General features: G+C 42.5%; 1 protein-coding gene across 3 annotated transcripts; it reads left to right on the forward strand.

Moving 5' to 3' along the window:
• Nucleotides 1-5,567: 5,567 nt before the first annotated feature.
• egfl7 (EGF-like-domain, multiple 7) lies at nucleotides 5,568-17,832 on the forward strand. Of its 3 annotated transcripts, none has more exons than XM_034601435.1 (9): nucleotides 5,568-5,779; nucleotides 10,338-10,594; nucleotides 11,119-11,241; nucleotides 12,826-12,938; nucleotides 13,199-13,294; nucleotides 13,385-13,582; nucleotides 15,108-15,184; nucleotides 15,528-15,690; nucleotides 17,485-17,832. In XM_034601435.1, exons 2-9 carry the CDS (start codon nucleotides 10,515-10,517, stop codon nucleotides 17,502-17,504), a joined length of 870 nt encoding a protein of 289 aa, XP_034457326.1. In that variant the 5' UTR covers nucleotides 5,568-5,779; nucleotides 10,338-10,514; the 3' UTR covers nucleotides 17,505-17,832. The 3 variants fall into 3 exon arrangements, with proteins under 3 accessions (XP_034457326.1, XP_034457328.1, XP_034457327.1); XM_034601437.1 differs by lacking the exon at nucleotides 5,568-5,779 and adding an exon at nucleotides 7,581-7,603; XM_034601436.1 differs by lacking the exon at nucleotides 5,568-5,779 and adding an exon at nucleotides 7,611-7,632.
• Nucleotides 17,833-19,005: the final 1,173 nt, after the last annotated feature.

Here is a 19,005-nt window from a genome sequence, read left to right on the forward strand (position 1 = left end):
TATCATAATGTTGAAGAGAGGCGAGGGGATGAATCTGTGGTAAAAAAAGGAGGGCAAATTAAAATGGGATCGCAGGATGTTAAGTAAAGAGCAATTAAAAATGAATGATTCCTCTGTGTTGACCTGATTTCTACAAACAATAAGCCGACCGATCACAAGTGCTTTGCAGATGTCCTCACTGACAGAACCGTTTCCATTTGGTTCCAATGGAGATTTGATCGCCTTTTTAATTTACTGTATATTTCTCAGAGGTTCTGGTCTCTTTATAGGAACATTAACATGACACAGCCCCTTTTCTAACCTACAGCACTGAACAATTACAATCAGCTTGGAGAAACAACAGTACACTATGCTGGCAAGAAGATAGAAAAATGTTGGTGCGTCGGTCCACAGCTTTGGTCCAGACTGAAATATCTCAGAAACTATTTTGAGATTTGCATATTTAGTTTTAGTGAAATATCTGAACAACTATTGGATAAATTGCCATAAAACTTGGTGCAAAACTTCATGCTCCTCTGAAGATGAAATGCAATAACAGTGGTGATCCCCTGACATTTCATGTCTCCAATGTTGTGTTAACTTTATAGTTATATAATTAACTTTTTGACCAAATACCTGCAAAACTATAATTAAATTCTAACCAGATTATTTTAGCATATTAACACATTAAATATAATAATGTTTATTATTATCCAGTGAAATAAGCTCCACATCTGCAATACTAGAAGGGAGCACAGAGGGGGCATACCTCCACCAAAGCTAACGCCCTATCACGCCATGTTAAAGTAAGTGAAATAAAACTTCCTGGATCTGCTCGTTTATCTGTATCCACTCCAAAATTTCACGGAAATCGGTTCAGTGGTTTTTGAGTCTTTGAATAATCCTGCTGACTAACCATGCAGCAGCAATGAAAACATAACCTCCATGGCAGAGGTAACAAATGACGTCAAACACAACATGTGGCCTCACCATTCATGGTTCCAAGATGATGTATCCTCATGACTTCAGTGATCCCCTCAACATTTACTCCAGTGTAACCAGCAGATTGAACCTTTATACAAATATTTATGCGCACAGCACATTTATTTCAAACACATTTGATTAGATGTTAACAGTTGTTATTTGTGAAAACATACATGCTTCGTGTCTCCTTAACCATTCTTGAAATTATTAATGTTCTCACGCCGGTATCATTTCCCTGTTTAGTCTACTCCTGCAAAAGTTGGATAATAATCCTCAGAGGAAATCTAAGGATAACCCTCTTGGAAACAACACACACAGAAAAAAAAGTGTAGAATGGTTAATACTGCTGCTGACAAGCCGTCATTACAGTTGGCAACATGAAGACACATTTAACAGCCAAGAAATATTACATTTCTTCTTGTAACACTGCTCCTTGCTAAAAAAAAAAAAAAAAGGGTAGGAAAAGGAACATTTGATTATTCTGGAACAGGCAGGAGGAAATATTTGAGGATTATTGTGGCAGCACTGTGAGAGCGTCCACACTCGACACTCTTGCAGCCTCGAAGAACAAATCTTGGGAGACCCAGGGCCACAGTTGACATGGCCACTATTTCAAACTGTAGCCTCAGAGTGGGAGATTTTAATTACAACGGTAAATCAGACTCACGTGTTCCTGGGACACAGAGTTTGGTGGAATGTGTTTAACTCCCTAATCTCTCCGCACTGTTGATGACAGACTGACAAGGAGAGCTGGCAGCGGGAGGACGGAAATGCTGTGTGAAGTAGAGGCCATTAAAAAGGCCATTACCGCATGGATTTGTGAAGAAAATGCCCACACGAGACAAAATTAGTCGAGGATGTATTCGGTCTGGTCGTGTCTCTCAGAACTCGACTGCAGTTTTTGAATGATGTATTTTAAAACTGCCAGTGGACGTCGGAGCCGAGCACAGGAAGTCTTTGCATTTCCAGGAGGGCTGTGGACGAGTGCATGCCTCGGCTTTGTGTCATGCTGAGGGTGACAGGGGAGTGATGGGATGGTGGCAGGCCTTGGACAACAGGATATCCTGTTTGGCTGCTCAGCATGGAAATCCTACGCAGCAGAGACCCATTCTCCACCTCCAGTCTTGTTCCCTGGTCATTTGTGAATCAGCAAAGTTGATCAAATCTGACATAATGGTCGTTTTTTTTGCAACATTTATTTGGAAACAAATAAATCCAACACTTGATCGACAAACTCAGCTTGAAGTTTAAAAATGTGAGGAGAGGTTGGAATGTTGCTGCACAACTTTAGTGATTTTCCATGTTGTCATACACGTGTCTGCCTATTTTACAGTAAATCACAATCACCCAGTGTTAACTCTGGCCTCACTTCTCTAGACAGTAATACATGTTATATCCCTATTAAAGTATCACATCTCTAAAAGCTGTACTTTCTTCATTCTACTCCAGCTGTTGTGCTTTCCATTTTCAGCATACAACGTACAAGACTCACAGCAACGACACTCTGTCAACATGATTTAGGAAATGCGTGTTATTTATCTTAAATACATTGGGACAATCAAAAGTTTGCTTTCAACAGTTGGCATTTTGAAGCTAGATTCTAGAATCCTACTGAGAGAGTGGGAGGTCTTTAGCCTCACTTGTGAATGTTAGGACCAATTTCATAATCAGACTAATTGCTGTAAATTGTAAACGGCAACATGAATGGAATAATCTATTAGCAACTCAAGTAAACATCATGTTAAAAACAATGTCTAATGTCTACTATTGGTGTCCATGTATTTAATTAAAAACAAAAAAACGGATAAATTGAATCTTCAATTTATTTTCTTGCATGTACTCTCTATGTTATGTTTCAATTGCATATTTTTAATGTTGTCATTGTTCCGGGCAATTCAAATAAAACTAACTCACCATTCTGATCAATTTAAATAAAATAAAAATGAAGGAAAACATGTGAACAGACGCATGTGCCTTCTCTCTTCAATCGTTTCCATAGTCACCAGATCTCTGCCCATTTGAACACAGGGGGTGACTTTAAAAAGTCTGTTCAGAGGAAAACAGACATGTCCGTGCTCACATGGACACACACGTGCAAACAAAAATTAAATATAGCAACAAAAACAAACTAACTGTGACACCAGCAAAAACATTAAGATGCACACAAGATAAAATCAAGATAAAATAGGAAGCACATGAAACACAATAATATTTTATATCTATTATTTTGTCTACCACATTTCCATGATTGCTGCATCTGTTAATCCTCTCGTCATTAAACTGTTTATTGTTCCCTGTTGAACCTCCCTTCTGTGCAGTCACACAGACACCTCCCTTGCTCTCTGTCGATGCAACACTGAGTTGTAATCTTATTATCTGTATTAAAATGTCTTTTTTTTAAAGCTTTTTTTGCGTTATTGTTGTGCGCAGCTGCCCTCTTGTTCGTGCCCCATCCAGGGTCACTGCTACTGCCCTTTAGCAAAGTCTGTCAGGCCCTCTCTGACGCAGATCCTTTTCCTGTCCAAGTGAGATTTTTATTGTTCCAAGGGTGCAGGCTCCGCAATCTCACTCCCCCAGCCTTTTCCCGTTTCCCCTTGAAGAGGAAGCGCTGCTATGCTTCAGTTTTTTTTGTTTTTTTTCCTCCCACATCTTCTCTGGGACAAATCTGGAACAACGACTGCGAAACTTTGCTTGTGTCAGCCAAGTCTTGATTTCAAAGAATGAAAAGAGTTCCTTAAAAAGAGGAACACACACACCAATGCATTCACAAACAGGCAAACACTGATTTTGCATCCTATATTTTAATGCGGCCCCCCCCCCCCCCCCGAGCGTTCAGCCTTCTATTCACCTGCATCCCTGAATTGAAGCGTTCCCATGGTTCTTCAGCACGTAGTAGCTCATACAAATAGCTCCTGGAATGCAGGAAGGGTCAGACTGTTGGTAACTATGAGCACTTATATGAACACTTAAAAAAAATCCCAAACATTAGATACTCTAACAACAGACACAGACGTAAACCTTAAAAAAAATACAGGTCTTTTAAGTAGAGGAGCCGCCCGTGTTCTGGTTCATGCCCTCTGAATCCCAGCCACTGAACCATAACCAGTTACCACACACATGCACACAAAAAAGCCTTCCGTGAGTATGTGTGCACGCTTGCATGCACATTTGAACTGTGTGAGTGTGAGCGCCTGTTCTGCACGTACTTAGAATGACAAATGAGTCCTGGTTGTCAGACTAATCTTAGTCAAGCTCAGCTTCAAGGCAGAGGAGGAGCAGCCTGTCTGATTCGGTACATAGCAGCTACCACTGCTGAAAGCTTTTCTACATTAGGTACCTGATCTGAACCTGGAGGGTCTGAAACCATCAGGACAACCTCCACAACCCTTAACTAGAATGGCACTCAAAGCACACACACACACACTTTCACCACGGCCCAAGAGTCTCCTTATGAAACCACCTTTGATTTCACTTTAACATTTTTATTTGCATCTGCAAGAAAAACACAGTCATATATATCAGTCCTGTAAACATGCCTGTTTTTATTCTCTGACAAATCAACCAAAATGTTCAAAAACATCTCACAACTTTAAAGAAAGTGAAAAATAAATCTTGGACAGAACGCATACCTCTACCAAGACCTAACAGTTCCCTTAAATCCAACCAAGCTGCACCACATTCCACACCCTCATAGATACCAGTCCCTTCAATATGCCTGATGTTTTCATCAAGATTCATGATATAACCTGGAAAAACATTGAGAATGTTGAAACCCATCCTTCAGCTAAATCTTGTGGGAATCCGTCCTGTAGTTTTATGCGTATGTGTAAACAAACCAAACAACAAACAAACGGACAGGAGTGAAAACACAACATCCTTGGTGGAGGTGAATAATTTGAGTGAATTTGTGAATGTTTTTGATTTTTAAATGAATTCACTCTCCATGGAAAATGCCTTATCATGAGTGTGAAGAGTTACTCTGAGCAAACAATGAACAACATACATGGGCCATTATCCAGACCAGCACATATATATCTTTTGCAATCTGAGTGTGGATGAGTGACGGAATTTCTGTCTCTGAGCAACAGAAGCAACAGAAGCTCACAGCGGGAGGAGGAGGGAAACGAAACACACTCCTTATCAACGTGTTTGGCTTTAACAAGCTGCAATTTGACAGATTTGATCTCACAGTGACCTTAAACGCTGTAAACATGAGCCTATATGTGCAGCCGCTGTGCCATTAGCGTCAGTATGTGAGACTACAGCGAGTGGGGTTCTATCAAGCTCAGTTAATAGAAATAAACAGTTGATTCCTGTGTGTCCTCTCTGGACTGTGAAGGCAGCAGAAGGCCCTGATGTTAGAGGAGCCTCTCGCTGCCCCCTTCAAGATGTCTGACTGCACCACAATGGTGGTGGTGGTTGTTGTTGGGGGGAGGCAGAGACATGCTTCAAAAAATCAGATTTGCGAGGCGGTTTGAGCAGGATGGAGAGTGTTTGTGCAGGAGTGGGGTTTTATCAGTGGCGAACACTCACAGGAAGTCCGCTTTGGGATTGTCCGTCCAATTCCTGCGTTCCACAGGAAGCCCTGCATAAAAAGCAAGTGAAAAACGCCCAAAGACATTTCATTTGCCACCAGTCCAGTCACCGGCAGCACCTCGAATCAGCCCGAGAGCTCCTTTTTCCACATGAAGCCACCGAGAAGAGCTTTAAAAGACATTGGCACCATGGAAGAAGCCTCTAATGCGACGCTCCGGCGGCTCGAGCCCAGGGCCGCCGCTCAGCCTGCCCACGCACCCGATGACCCCATTCTACGAGGGTAAGATTATTCTCTAATTTACTCTTTATTTTTATTTTTTTCACGCTTTTCAAAGACCACGTTCATCTCCAGGTTTGTATGTGATGTACAAATGGGTTTTAAAGCTTATTTTCCTTTATACAATTTTCAAGAGGTTGGAATGTTTTATTTTGGCTCTCGATCAATTATTTTGATCGAACACTGTTTACTGTTTATGCATGATTAGGAAACAAACACATGTTCAGCTTAACAAAACTAACAAGCTAAACATATCAACCTGTCCACACAGGTCAGATACTGTAATGTAGGGTCGCACCTACAGTGCAACACTGTTGTATATAATGTTGTCGATTTAGACTCATGTGTAACAGTGGAAGAATCATTATGTGCATATTTCTGCACCATGTGGGCTACTGTAAAATATACTGCTGTGCCACAACAGATCATCACTAATTTCTCTACAAATGTGAGAATTGACATTTAATGCAGGGTCTGTGAGCTGTAATCATTTACTAATGGGACTAACGGCCATGTAGTATTAGTACTTTGCACTAGTTAAGTAAAGTATGACATAAATACAGGCCTAACTTCTTCCTCTTGGCTTAATATTACATTTATTCATTAATTCCAGCCTGTCAAATACTAATTGAACTGATTGACCTTAAGCATAATTTCAGCGGAGAATGATTGGCACATCAGCAATGACCATAAAAAAAAAAGAAACACCATTAAAAGCTATTAATGGCGGTAAATCAAAATAAGAAATTGACAACCAGGAAGTGTTTTATTCTAAAAGATATGTTTCTTAAAATTCACTTTCCAAGCAACAAAAAGAGAATTAAAAAAAAAGTACGGTAACTTTGAAAGATACTCACTTATTAGATTGGAAGCATGTTAGGAAGGAATCCCATAATTACAGATGATCAGTCTGTATCAGTGCAACACAGACACATGTCAAAGAAAATATTTTACTTTATTTCTCTCTTTTGTTATATTTTCTAAATGCACCGGGATTTCCCTCTTGTGGGGGATGAACACACACACACACACACACACACACACACACACACACACACACACACACACACACACACACACACACACACACACACACACACACACACACACACACCTTAAATTAGGGCTGGATGATGTGGCCAACAATTATACCAAGACAAACAAATTCACGTCAGTCGATATCTTTCATGTCACATTATTATGTCTTTTAAGTTTGAAGATTGATTTTTTTCTCCTGAGTGAAGGTTGTGGTTTTAAAAGCTTGACATACAAATCTGAGGTTGATCACTTATAGGCTACTTCCTCTCCAGACTTACACAATACATAATCAATATATTGATAGTGAACTTTTCTGATGCTATGACAAAAGTTGAATTGCGAAACAGATTGTTGATATTGTTTTATCGCTCAGTCCCATCTTATCTCAGCTTCGTGCGTAAACCCCCCTCTGCAGTGACTCCGTACTCAACAATCAGCCCATAAACTCTGTGCTGGAAACGTCTCCGCAGGCTATAAATAAAGAAGTGAGGTGCTGACGTCACAGGGGGGTCCTCAGTACAGGCAGTGTGAGCTGGGACCCTCAGCTGGAGCAGCAGTAGTATAGTAGTAGTAGTAGTAGTAATAGTAATAGTAATAGTAGTAGAAGTAGAAGTAGTATCAGGAGGAGGTGCTTCCATCACCCCCCACGCTGTGTGAGTGTGAGCCGCAGGACAAACCTGAGGAGCAGCGGACTCTTCATCACCGGACCCTCACACTCCTGCAGCGGATTAAACCGGGACCCTCTCTCCGCCTCCTGCACTCGACCTCTGGGTTCGGGCTGGATTCACTGTAGGTGAAGCTGATCGTTCACGTGCACGGTTTGTGTTCATTCATGTCTCCATGCATGCGCACCCGCGGATATTATTGCCCCGCGTTGGCATGTGCGCGCGTGTCCTGCAGCATCTCTTCATGGTCAGTGAAGGATTGGTTGTTTGTTTGTTAGTATTTACTTTTGCGTGTATATCTTTAGTCGAATTCGAGTGTGCATGTAACTTTGCGTGCGTGTGCGTGCGTGAGACGGAGCTCTGAGTGAAGCGTGTTGCTCTGAAAGTCTCCTGGTAGGCTATGTGCAGGGCTGTAAAACAGCGCCCTCTCGTGGCGACTATGATGAGTACATGTGTCTGCTGAACTTGCTCCTTATGTGTCAGTAGGACACAAACAAAAACACTCACTGATCAGTTTTCCTTTTAGATCACAAGCATTAATTTCTATTCAGTTTAGTTTATCTTTTGCTAAACATAAAGAGATCTATTGAAAATAATATTTCACATAGTAACAATAAGAATACTACTACTACTAACATCAAAGGCAAGAAGCCAATTAATACAATGTCATTTAAAATCAAAGTTTAAAAATGATATAACACAACATTTAAAAAAAATACGTAATGAAAATTTAAACTCATAGACAGCAGATAAAACTATCACTTAAACATCACTGCTCGAGTAAAGAATAAAAGAAACATAAGTACAGCTAAAAGCAATCAAATAAAAGCCCTTTGGTAAAAGTACATTTGAGAAATCATTAAAAAACTTCAGGTCTGAGTTAATTTTGTAAAACTATTCCAAAAACAATTTAAAACTATTTGTATCCCCTAATTTATTAAGCTGAGCACCATTAGTTCAGTGATTTGTGAAGAGTCACATGAGTTGTTAATGTTTGAACAGCTTCACATTACATCATCATAATAAAACTGCCTTAATCCAATCACACAGCCGAGGTATTTTTATACACCACACCCATATAGTATAAACTTCACTGGGGAAAACGTTTCGCCCTGCAGCACCTTGTGACACTGCCAATTGTAACACATGTGCACTCAAGCGCGCGCACACACACACACACACACACACACACACACACACACACACACACACACACACACACACACACACACACACACACACACACACACACACACACACACACACACACACACACACACACACACACTTTGTCTTCAAAGCCCCCTCCCACCCTCGCTGCAGTAATTTGTGAATGAACACAGTCTTTAGAATGGGATCAGAGAGACATGTAGACTCGTCCACTGAGGCTCAGCATCACCTCAGAGGAGTCAACCTGCCATCACACCGGCTGGCTTTAATGCCAACGATGGAGGTTTCCCTGGGGGTTCTGTTAGGACAATATCGGAGAAAGTCCAATAAGCTGAGTGTTACAAACAGCCTGCTCAGCACTTCTTTTAATCCTGTACAGTATGTAACAATCTAATTTGGTGTGAAGGCATCCGGAGGGTTCTCTGTCTTTTGTCCCTGTCTTTTGTCTTTTCGTCTCTGGGTCTGTGCAGGTCAGCGAGAGTTCAGCCTCCTTATGTCCACAAGAACTCACGACTGACACAGGTTCAGCCACTAAAACCGAAGTTCTACATCTTTTACTGACTTACTCTAACTGAGTGGTTGCATCCCAACAAGTGTCCCCAGCAACATGTTATCTTCTCCTGGAGTCCAGTGTTGCATTGTGTGTGGTGTCAACATTAACCTCACATAGCTGAGCTGTGGTCCTCTCCTGAGATTAGCTCAGAAAACCGATCTTTACTGCTGCTCATAAAACGGTTTCAGACTTGAGGATGTAGTGCAACTAAACACGTAAGATCACGCCTCCCCAAACACACACTCAGGTTTATAGACTTTAAAATGGCTCACGAGGGAAAGACACTGAATCTATGATGAAAATAAAAATTTTGAAAAAGGTTAGAATTTCAGAAATTGCACAAATGATAGCAAACCTTAAAAGATTATAATTTAATTGTAAAAACTAAACTAAATATGACCAAAGCAGGAAATGCTAATAAAAATAGTGATGTAATTCAATTGTTGGTTGGCATTTTAATTCAAGGAAAAGTCCCACTTTAGGGTATAATAAAAATAATAACTTAATAATAACTTTAGTTTTATAGCAGCTTTAAATTGAGCGGTTACAAAGTGATGACACAATTGATAAATAAAAGATCTGAGGCTGCAAGCTTCGGTTCATATGGGGCCAACACTTCTGCTCTTTCTTTTAAAGTGATCAGTAAAAACTGAAAAACCACTGCAGCAGCTCTATGTTATACCATGGTGTCCTACTGCACAGCTCAAATTCATCCAACTAATGTGAGCACATTTTTCATTTCACAGTGGGACGTGAAGACTTCCGCCTCTTTCATATTCAGGGTTGAAGAGAAACAAGTCTGCGGTTTCTCACCCTCTTACCTCACCTGCTATAGTCGTAAATCACAGAGCTCCTATAGACGAGTGGCGGGTTACAAACTCTGATTTAATGTGCACTCATGCTTTTGAGAGTGGTTGCTGGTCTCACAGACATGACACAGCTGACTGTCACCGTCCATCCCTTCACTGCTCTTCAAAAGAAAAGCAGTTTTGTACTGTGGCTGCAGAGGAATGAACTTTCCATTTATGTTTCTGTGGGAACTTTTTAGGAGCTGTCCACTTGTTCACCTCACTTCTCAGCTCAGACCCCTGATGTGCCAAATCTGTCCTAATCTCTCGCCTCCTCTCGTTTACAGGTAGCTGGAGTTGTAATCCTCCTGGAGGAAAACGTTAAGAGACGTTAACTTCTATCCAGCAACCCCTCCCTCCTCCTCCCTCTCCTTCATCATCCTCCTCCTCTCCTCTTCCCTCCAACTGGCCCTGAGACGAGTGTGAGAGCCGGAGCGAGGGGGAACGTGGGAAAGAGGAAGACGATGTACCAAACGCTGCTTCTCTCCTCCTCCCTCTTCATCCTCCATGTGATGGGCACTCCACAGTTCTTCGCTCACCACGGGTAAAGGCTCGCTCACTCACTCCTCTTCCTGTGTTGTCGGTCAGACTCGTTCTGCTTGTTTCAGCAACGTCTTCACTCCACTCAACATTCTCTCCTGCCGGGAATGTATACAAATAGGTCAAATGACATTTAGATATTGAAGAGTGCGCTGTCTCTCGGGACCACAGCTCCGGCGGCTTCAGGGAGAGTCCGCAGGCTCACGCTGTCATTTTCAAAATAAACCGAAAGGTCAAGTGGAGCCAAAGAGGTCAAAGATCAGCTCTTAACTCTGACACATTCACGAGTGATTACATGGGTTAGTCAGGAGCAATTAGGCTAAAATCCAACATGTAGAGAGAGAAAAAAAACCTTGACACTTTAATCTGGACTTTCTCAAGCTTTCTGAATCCTACAGGAACAATTTAGGATCCAACCATCCCTGACGAAACTTCTCGTCTCAACCCAGATGCTATTTGCAGCCCAAACTCTGAGCTCCAGGTCACTTTTTAATATTTGATTCTCACGTCTCCCGTTGTTTTCTGCAGGAGGAGGGTGTGTGGTCGAGACCTCCGTCACAGCGTTGTCATGGCGACGGAGTCCTACATTGAACCGGTGCACAAGCCCTACATCACCGTGTGTCAGGGGCATCGCCTCTGCAGCACTTACAAGTAAGACGAGCTTCTCTCCCCATGCAGCAGCACAACAAACACATCAAACACATCAAACTCGCTGCTCAACAAGCAGAGTTGGACACACACAGATAATGTTGGCTGAACCGCACGTTCAGGCGTTCAGTGCACATGAGGACTGCGGTCAAAACTGTGTCGAAACTGTGTTCTGATGAAACCGTGATAAGATGTTTATTTGATGAAGAGGTAAACATTGCTCTACATGTTTAGGAAGGGAAAGCAGCCATAAATGGATCTTGACTTCCTCACACACACAAACACACACACACACACGCGCACACGCACACGCACACAGGTCTGCTCAGCTATCCTTATTAGGACTTTGTGTTGACTTCCTTTAATTGTGTACAGTCCATCCAAAACCTTATCTTTAACCTTAACCAATTCAAACCTAACCTTAACCTAACCACAATTCATATCTTACCGATTTGTAACCAGTGTTTATGCTGGAAAAAGTCTTAAGTCAATTTTCCTTTATGTACAGGACATAGACAGGATTGAAATGCTGTTTCCCTGTGATCCCTGGTGTAAACATATCAGTAGACATAAGTACACAGTCAAAAAGGCACAGGATAGATGGGATATGAACTGAAGAATATGATTGTTCTACAGTTCAGCGGACATTACATTGGTAACATGGTTACTCTTTGCCTATCATTACCATAACCAAACTTAACCTTTACCTGAACCTGAACATAACCTTAACTAAACCAGAACCTAACTTAACCTAACTTTTAAAAATGTCTTTAGATTTAAAATGTAATGATTTGCTTGTTGTCCCCATAAGGAAGACACGTCCACATAATGTGGTAAACAGATTCAGGTCCCCACAACATGAGTAAAACCTGGACCACACACACACACTAACATGTGTTTCGCTCAGAACTGGGTCATGATGGCACATATTTGGGAGGAATCTAAATATCGGGTACTTTGTGTAACTACGGGAAATGAAGGGCCGGCCTGCAGAGACCGCCGCTCTGTTTATTTTGGACTGTGTCTCCCTCCATACTTACACACTCTCAATCTCTCTCCAGCTCTGATGCTTTCTAGCTCCCCCTCCACATTCCCTCCATTTTAATCCTTCTTTTTTTTTTTAAACTCTTCCCTCACAAACCAAAGTTCACTTTCACTTCTGAATTCTTGTGCACACTGTGTGGCCAGGTCTCAGACACTTACTCTAATCCCATCGCTTTGATGAAACGGTCACTCTGACTTTTGATTTTTAACCTCTTGCCTCAGTTTATCACCCTGCATCTCCTTTCGCAAACCAAACATACCAGAGTCTCAGCAGACTGCAGCAAATCTCAAATTTGACTACTGACTTTGCATCTCTCCTCCTGACCCCCCTCACTCCCTCCCTCCATTAACATTTCATCTCTGAAACACTCAGTGGTTTCTGGATTCCACCGAAGTCCCGTTCTTTCATCAGCGCCCTGGCAGCCTGACAGAGCAGGGGGGGGGGGGAACTGGAGGGGTTCCACCTCACACATGGAGGCGCTGATGGCGTGATTACCCAGAAACCCCCTAATGTCTGCTGGTGTCTGTGTTTTGTCTCCGCAGGACTGTGTACTCGGTGGCGTACCGGCAGGTGAGCAGGCTGACGTCACCTTCCCATCTCTACCCAGAGTGTTGCCCGGGTTGGAGGAGGCTTCACTCTCACAACTGCAACCAAGGTAACACAATGCTGATCCATTTTGGGAAATTCACTTGTACCTTAACATAAAGACTGGAACAAGAGAGAAACTGCTAGCCTAGCTTTATCTCAAGGTAACAATGAAAACAGATTTAATTTTAGGTTGTGGTTTGGCTATTTCTATTCGCAAATTAGCCATTTCCCAGTTCCCATAATGTTCATCCAGCTGAGAGACAGTCAACCACATACTCCCAGTGAAACCACAACTTTCCCACACTTCCCTTCAAATGTGTCTTACAGCCGTGTGTGGACAAACCTGCGTGAACGGAGGAACTTGCTTAAGACCCAACCAGTGCGCCTGTCCGCTGGGCTGGACAGGGCACCAGTGCCAGTCAGGTAAACACACATTTACTTGCACGAGCACACAAGTTCCGTGTGCATATTCCCATACACAAACCTATTTCCCCATCTTTCCCTGTCTATCAGATGTGGACGAGTGCAGCGAGCGGAGGCCGTGCGACCAGGAGTGCGTGAACACAGCTGGCAGCTATCGGTGCACGTGCAGGGACGGCTTCAGGCTCGACGGAGACGGCCGCTCTTGTCAAAGCCTTCCTCCTCCGCCTCCTCCTCCTGCAACGCCTTCCTCTCCCACCCAGGCAACAGTGGGTGGCCACACCGACACGGGTAAATGATCTGACGTGTTGCGGCCTTGGCGTGCGCTCACACAGTTTGTGTCTTGCAGCAGCAGCAGAAGAGAGGAATACAGCCAGCTTCGCGGTCCATTATTACTTTTGGTACGCGCTATGCCACTCTCAACTCGTACCGTGAGTAATAATGCACTGCGACTGGTGCAGACTCCAGACAGATGGCTCGTGGTCTCGGGGCCCCCACGCGGCAAGAGACGGGGACCAGTCGGACTCAGTAAAGCAAACATCTGACTCTAATAGAGCTCCCATGCTAATACAGACATATTTTCATCCCACACACGCCATAAAATGTTGCAATGTTGTCTCCGACCGTGTGTCTTAGCAACAACACAACCCCCTCCTCCTCCACGGCTACATGGACCCCAGGTCATTCTTCTTTTTTTAATCCCTGTTCTCAGTCAGCGTTGTTGCTCTTTTGGGAATTTACGCAGCATGAAATAAAGAAGACTTCTTTTTAACCTCTGAGGGATGTTTTTTTTATTGTGAGTGACTGTAAATCTGAAGGCAAGGCTGACTTGTGTAATGTCAAAAACAGAAAGAAATATATCTCTATAATAGTGCCAGAGCGCCAAATTTCTCAGGCTTGGCTCCAAACTCCCTCATATTTATCAGCGTAAGGATAAAATCACACAAAATAAAACTCCTCATCTATAATGAAACGGCTCCCCCCCATGACTCAACATGATCAGTATTGCTGAGTCATCAGAAAAAGCACACAGAAAGAAGGGGGTGAAGAATATGACAGATTTTTCTACTTGTTGAAAGTGATGGATAGCTATCTGTGGGAGTTTCACCGCTCAGCTCTCTGTAAAAAATGCAAAGCCTGTAATTGGAGATGTTTCGCTCGAGGCTGCATCACTTTTATCTGTTCACAGATGTTTGAAGAGATGTAAGAAATGTAAACACAGGTTTAAAAGCAGACCCGACGCTCTGACACTGCCCCGAGCTGCTGCTGGAGTAGGAGGAGTGTTGGACAACATTTCTGTCCCTCCATCTTCCTCTTTTTCACCTCCACGTCTCCCTCTTTTTCACCCTGCTCTTGGCCAGCACTTGTGTTCTCATTCCAGCTCCGTCAACCTCTGTCTGCTGGGGGTCATTTCCAGACAACCCCTCCTCCTCTTTCTCCTTTCTTTTTCCTCCTCACCCTGTTTCTCAACTCCTTCTTGTCTCATTAATGGGCCACATCTGGGAGAGATTGAGCCACGCTCGGTCTGCTTCCCTGCAACCGAAAGAACGGATGAGTCCTCGTCTATTTCTAGTTACCCCTCTCTTCGGGCTTGTGTATCAGCTTTTTGCGGCCCGTTCCCATATCCGCTCTGTGCCCTGAATTCCTCTCTGACTTCCCTGCAGCTCTTGCGGCCTTTTTCCTGGTTTGTAGTTTTGAAACGTTGCAGTGACCATGAATCAAGAGAGAAGAGGGATTGCTGAACACAGGATTTCCAAAGGGAACTTCTAAGATTCAAACCTTGATGTATGTGTCTGTATTTGTATGGTCTGCACAGGTGGAAGTTTCAGCCAGGTGGAGAACGTGACGGAGGAGGTACAGAGCCTGAGGGAAAGAGTGGAGCTCCTGGAAAAGGTATTAATACATGAACAGGTTCACACACACACACACACACACACACACACACACACACACACACACACACACACACACACAAAGCCACCCACCCTGATTCCCCCCAGTCGTGCTCCCCATGAACACCTCTGATCCTTTTTTGATGGTCTGATGTAAAATTCTTGTTTCAAACCAAAGATTCTTTGAAATGCCAGAACAGCCTTTTAAAAATGTTTATGGCTTTCATTGAAATCCCGTCTGTGTTCAGTGCAAGAAGCACAAAGGGTAAATGAGTATTTTTTGAGCTACTTTAGATTTTTCATTAGTTATTTCTTCCTCTCCTCCTCTTCCTCACTCCGTGCAGAAGTTGCAGTTGGTCCTGGCCCCCATCACGAGCTTCTTCCCACTATCGCTGGACGAGGGTGTGTCCGAGAAGACTACCTTGCTGTCCCACTCCTTCCAGCAATTAGACCGCATCGACTCCCTCAGCGAGCAGATCGGCTTCCTGGAGGAGCGCCTTGGCACATGTGAGTGACCGCGGGCTGACATTCGATGGTGCACAGATGAAATCGTAGAAGTGAGAGGAGGGAAAGTCCGATATTTAGTTGAACGCCATTGAAACTTTGTGTCCTTCCAACTTAAAAAAGATCAGTCAGTAAAAAGTCAAATTCTTCAGCTGTCTATAATTGAATTAAGTCAAATGTTGTAAAGCTCAGATTAATAAATATCCAATAACATGATAAAATATTGTGCCTGCACTGTAATAACTTTATTTTGGCAATGATATGTCAAATGGTTCAATCAAAGTGGATCAAACTATTAGTGAAATCAAACATTTGCTCCTTAATTTGAACCTTAGAAAAACATTAAAGCTTCTTTTATATGCTTTTTGGTCATAAACCAAAATACTGGAGAAGTTCGACCTGTTTAGGTCACCAGAAGAAAAGACAATGATTCACCCTGAGGAGTCTGCACAAAGTTTCATGGCTTTTTCATCCAGTAGATGTTGAGACATTCACAAAATAATACAATTATCAACCTCATGGTGGCGCTAGAAGAACAGCGGAGGACCACCGGGTTTGCAGGAAAACGTGGTGTTTCGAATGTTATTCTCCATTCGGCTATTTCACCATATTTTCAAATGATCACCACACAAAATAAAAGCTGTGTACTACAACCCTGACCTTAGTAACTATGGTAAACTGTGCAATATTATGGACTGTGCAATAACCATGTGCAATCTATGCACTTTATGATGTGAGGATCATTGGCACTTGATTTTACCATGTTATATCTTGTGTCTTTTTCTTTTTATGAATGTGTTCCTTATGCACCAAGTGGAGTGGCTCTATACATTCCGTTGTATCACGATGACAATAAAGCCTTTCTATTCTATTCTAATTATAGGGGAAGTTTAAATAACTCTGGGACTCTGATAATCCTTCAAGTCTGTCGTATATTGAATTGGTCCTAAATTTAATTCATTATGGTCTTTAAAATATCTTGTTGCAATAATTTGTTGCAACCGTGTGAATAGACGTAACACAGACCATCGAGTTGGAAAATCTGTTATCAATCATCTTTAGACCATTTATAGTCTGTACATTGTTTGGCTGCAGTAATTACTGGAGCTGTGCTCACAGCTCAGCAAAAAAATATGAGACATTTCATCCCACAAACAGAAATGTCTTGACAGTCAGAAGCAGAGAGGAGAGGAATTTAGTCTTTTCCATGGTTCAAGGAAATAAAATACCATGGTCATTTTCTCACTGATGATTTGAATGAGACATTTATCCACAGTGTCATTATCAGGCTAACATGTTGTTTAGCAAGTGTATCATGTTCTTCTCTTAGAGATAAATATGAATTATTGCCTTTTGCACGTTGGCGGGTGCACCTCATCTGTGGAGAACTTGCATGCACAGGCTCGTGGTTTGTGCCTCAGGTTCCCAGATGGCGTTGTGCCAGGCCACTGTTCGTGTTCTCTGGCGTTGCTTCGCGTGAGGCACCTCCGGGACATCGGATGTAGACATTTCATGTGTCGCTCGGATGAGTCAGGGAGCAGCATCGTCGACGCTTTAGCTCAGAAAGAGATGCACCCGCGACTCATCCAGGCTCAGCAAACACTGGAGTCCTACATATGAGCTGCCTTTTTTTAAATGAAATGATAAATGATAGTGGCTTTATCTTGTATGTCTTGTTTTTCTTTTAAATGCTATAAACCCTTTGTGATCCTGAAATAAAGTTTGATTGAATAGGTATGTATTTCATTCAAAAAAACTGAGCAGAATTCATTGTGTTTACCTTTTCTCCCCCTGCAGGTTCTTGCCAGGAGAATTAACCACAGAACATCATCATTCTCAGACATCTCCCCACCCCCACCCATGGAAGCACCACAGCATCCAGTGTGTGTTTGTGTGTGTGAGAGAGAGAGAGAGAGGGGATGGCAGAAAGCCGACACACAGCCTTGGTCTGTGTGTGTTAACACTGTGACGCAAACGATCTGTGATTTTCATTATTCCCAACAGCTTCATTTTACTTTTCTCATTGAATCACTGTCAAATGTGTGATTTGGTAACTGTATCTGTGTCTGGGTCAGTTTCTCCCCCTTACATCATCCCTGTAACTTCTAAATCAAACCTGCATGAGGGGTCAAAGGTGAAAGTGGCCACTTTGTCTCTTTGTTTGTTTTGCATCGGTGCAGCTGTGTCCTCTGTCGGAGGCCCGGGGCAGATGTGGACATCTGTATTTATCTATTTAAATTATGATTATGTTCAGTTAGACATTTGTACCTAGTTTTGTAACATTTTGTAATAAAAAAAGTCTTAATCGAAACATGTGTGTGGATCACTGAATAATGTTTGCAGGTATGTGATCATGTCGACGCTGCTGATATAAGATTAGACAAACTCTCGATGCAGCTAACACAACACTGCAGGTCTAACACTGAACTCGACTCTATATATTCTCTAAACAGAGGTGGATGAAGACTTCAGATTCTTCACTTAGATAAAAATATCAACACTGCACTCGGCTCAGGAGGTATAGCGGGTCGCCCACAAACCATAAGTTGGCAGTTCGATCCCAGTCTCCCCCATTTCCTGTGCCTAAGTGTCCTTGTGGAACTAGAACGTCACTCAGTAGACTGCATAGCTCAGCCAAGGCCCAACAGCCCCCTAATGAAACCAGATCAATATCAGACTCCTAAACATGCCAGATTTTTTTTTCATCAAGATCCATGAATTATTCTAAGGAATCAGATTAAAATGTTGAAAATCTCACAATGTAAAAGAAAGTGGCTAAAAAAAACGCTCCGCAGCGTGATTCAGAGCCGCACCGAAATCGAATGGGTTATTCTCCAGGTCATGTCCCACCCCTCCACAAATATTCATGAAGTCGATCAGTAGTTTTTGCATAACCTTTGTGTGTGGTGCATTAATGAGTAAAAAATTATCTGGCGGTGTACAAATCAATTTAAAATAATAATAGAGAAACACAATAGACGATGCTTCGAATATTTTTAAAGAAAAATGTCACATTGTTCTAGTAAATCCATAAAACTGACTTCTTGTGAAACAGGCATTGGCAGACATGTAGAACTTAATAGAAAAGTAAATTAGTAGGATGGAAACATTTGCAAAGTTTGAAGGATGTAAAATGTTTTTAGTAGCTTTTTGCCATTCACCCTTTCACACAGTGCATCTATGGGCAGCACTTTCTTTTCCTATTAAGGTCAATTTGGGGTTCGGTGTTTGTCTAAGGACACTTCGGCATGCAGACTGGGGAAGATTGAGATTGTACCACCGACCTTCTGTTCAGAGGACAACCTGTTCTAACCCCTG

This window comes from Hippoglossus hippoglossus, chromosome 12 (assembly GCF_009819705.1).
Source record: "Hippoglossus hippoglossus isolate fHipHip1 chromosome 12, fHipHip1.pri, whole genome shotgun sequence".
NCBI lineage: Eukaryota > Metazoa > Chordata > Actinopteri > Pleuronectiformes > Pleuronectidae > Hippoglossus > Hippoglossus hippoglossus.

Excerpts from the sequence above, each read along its gene's own strand:
- egfl7 (XM_034601435.1), top strand. The coding sequence starts at position 10,515 with ATGTACCAAACGCTGCTTCTCTCCTCCTCCCTCTTCATCCTCCATGTG. Across the intron at positions 13,295-13,384 it reads AGGGCACCAGTGCCAGTCAG|ATGTGGACGAGTGCAGCGAG; the intron begins GTAAACACACAT and ends CCTGTCTATCAG. Across the intron at positions 15,691-17,484 it reads GGAGGAGCGCCTTGGCACAT|GTTCTTGCCAGGAGAATTAA; the intron begins GTGAGTGACCGC and ends CTCCCCCTGCAG.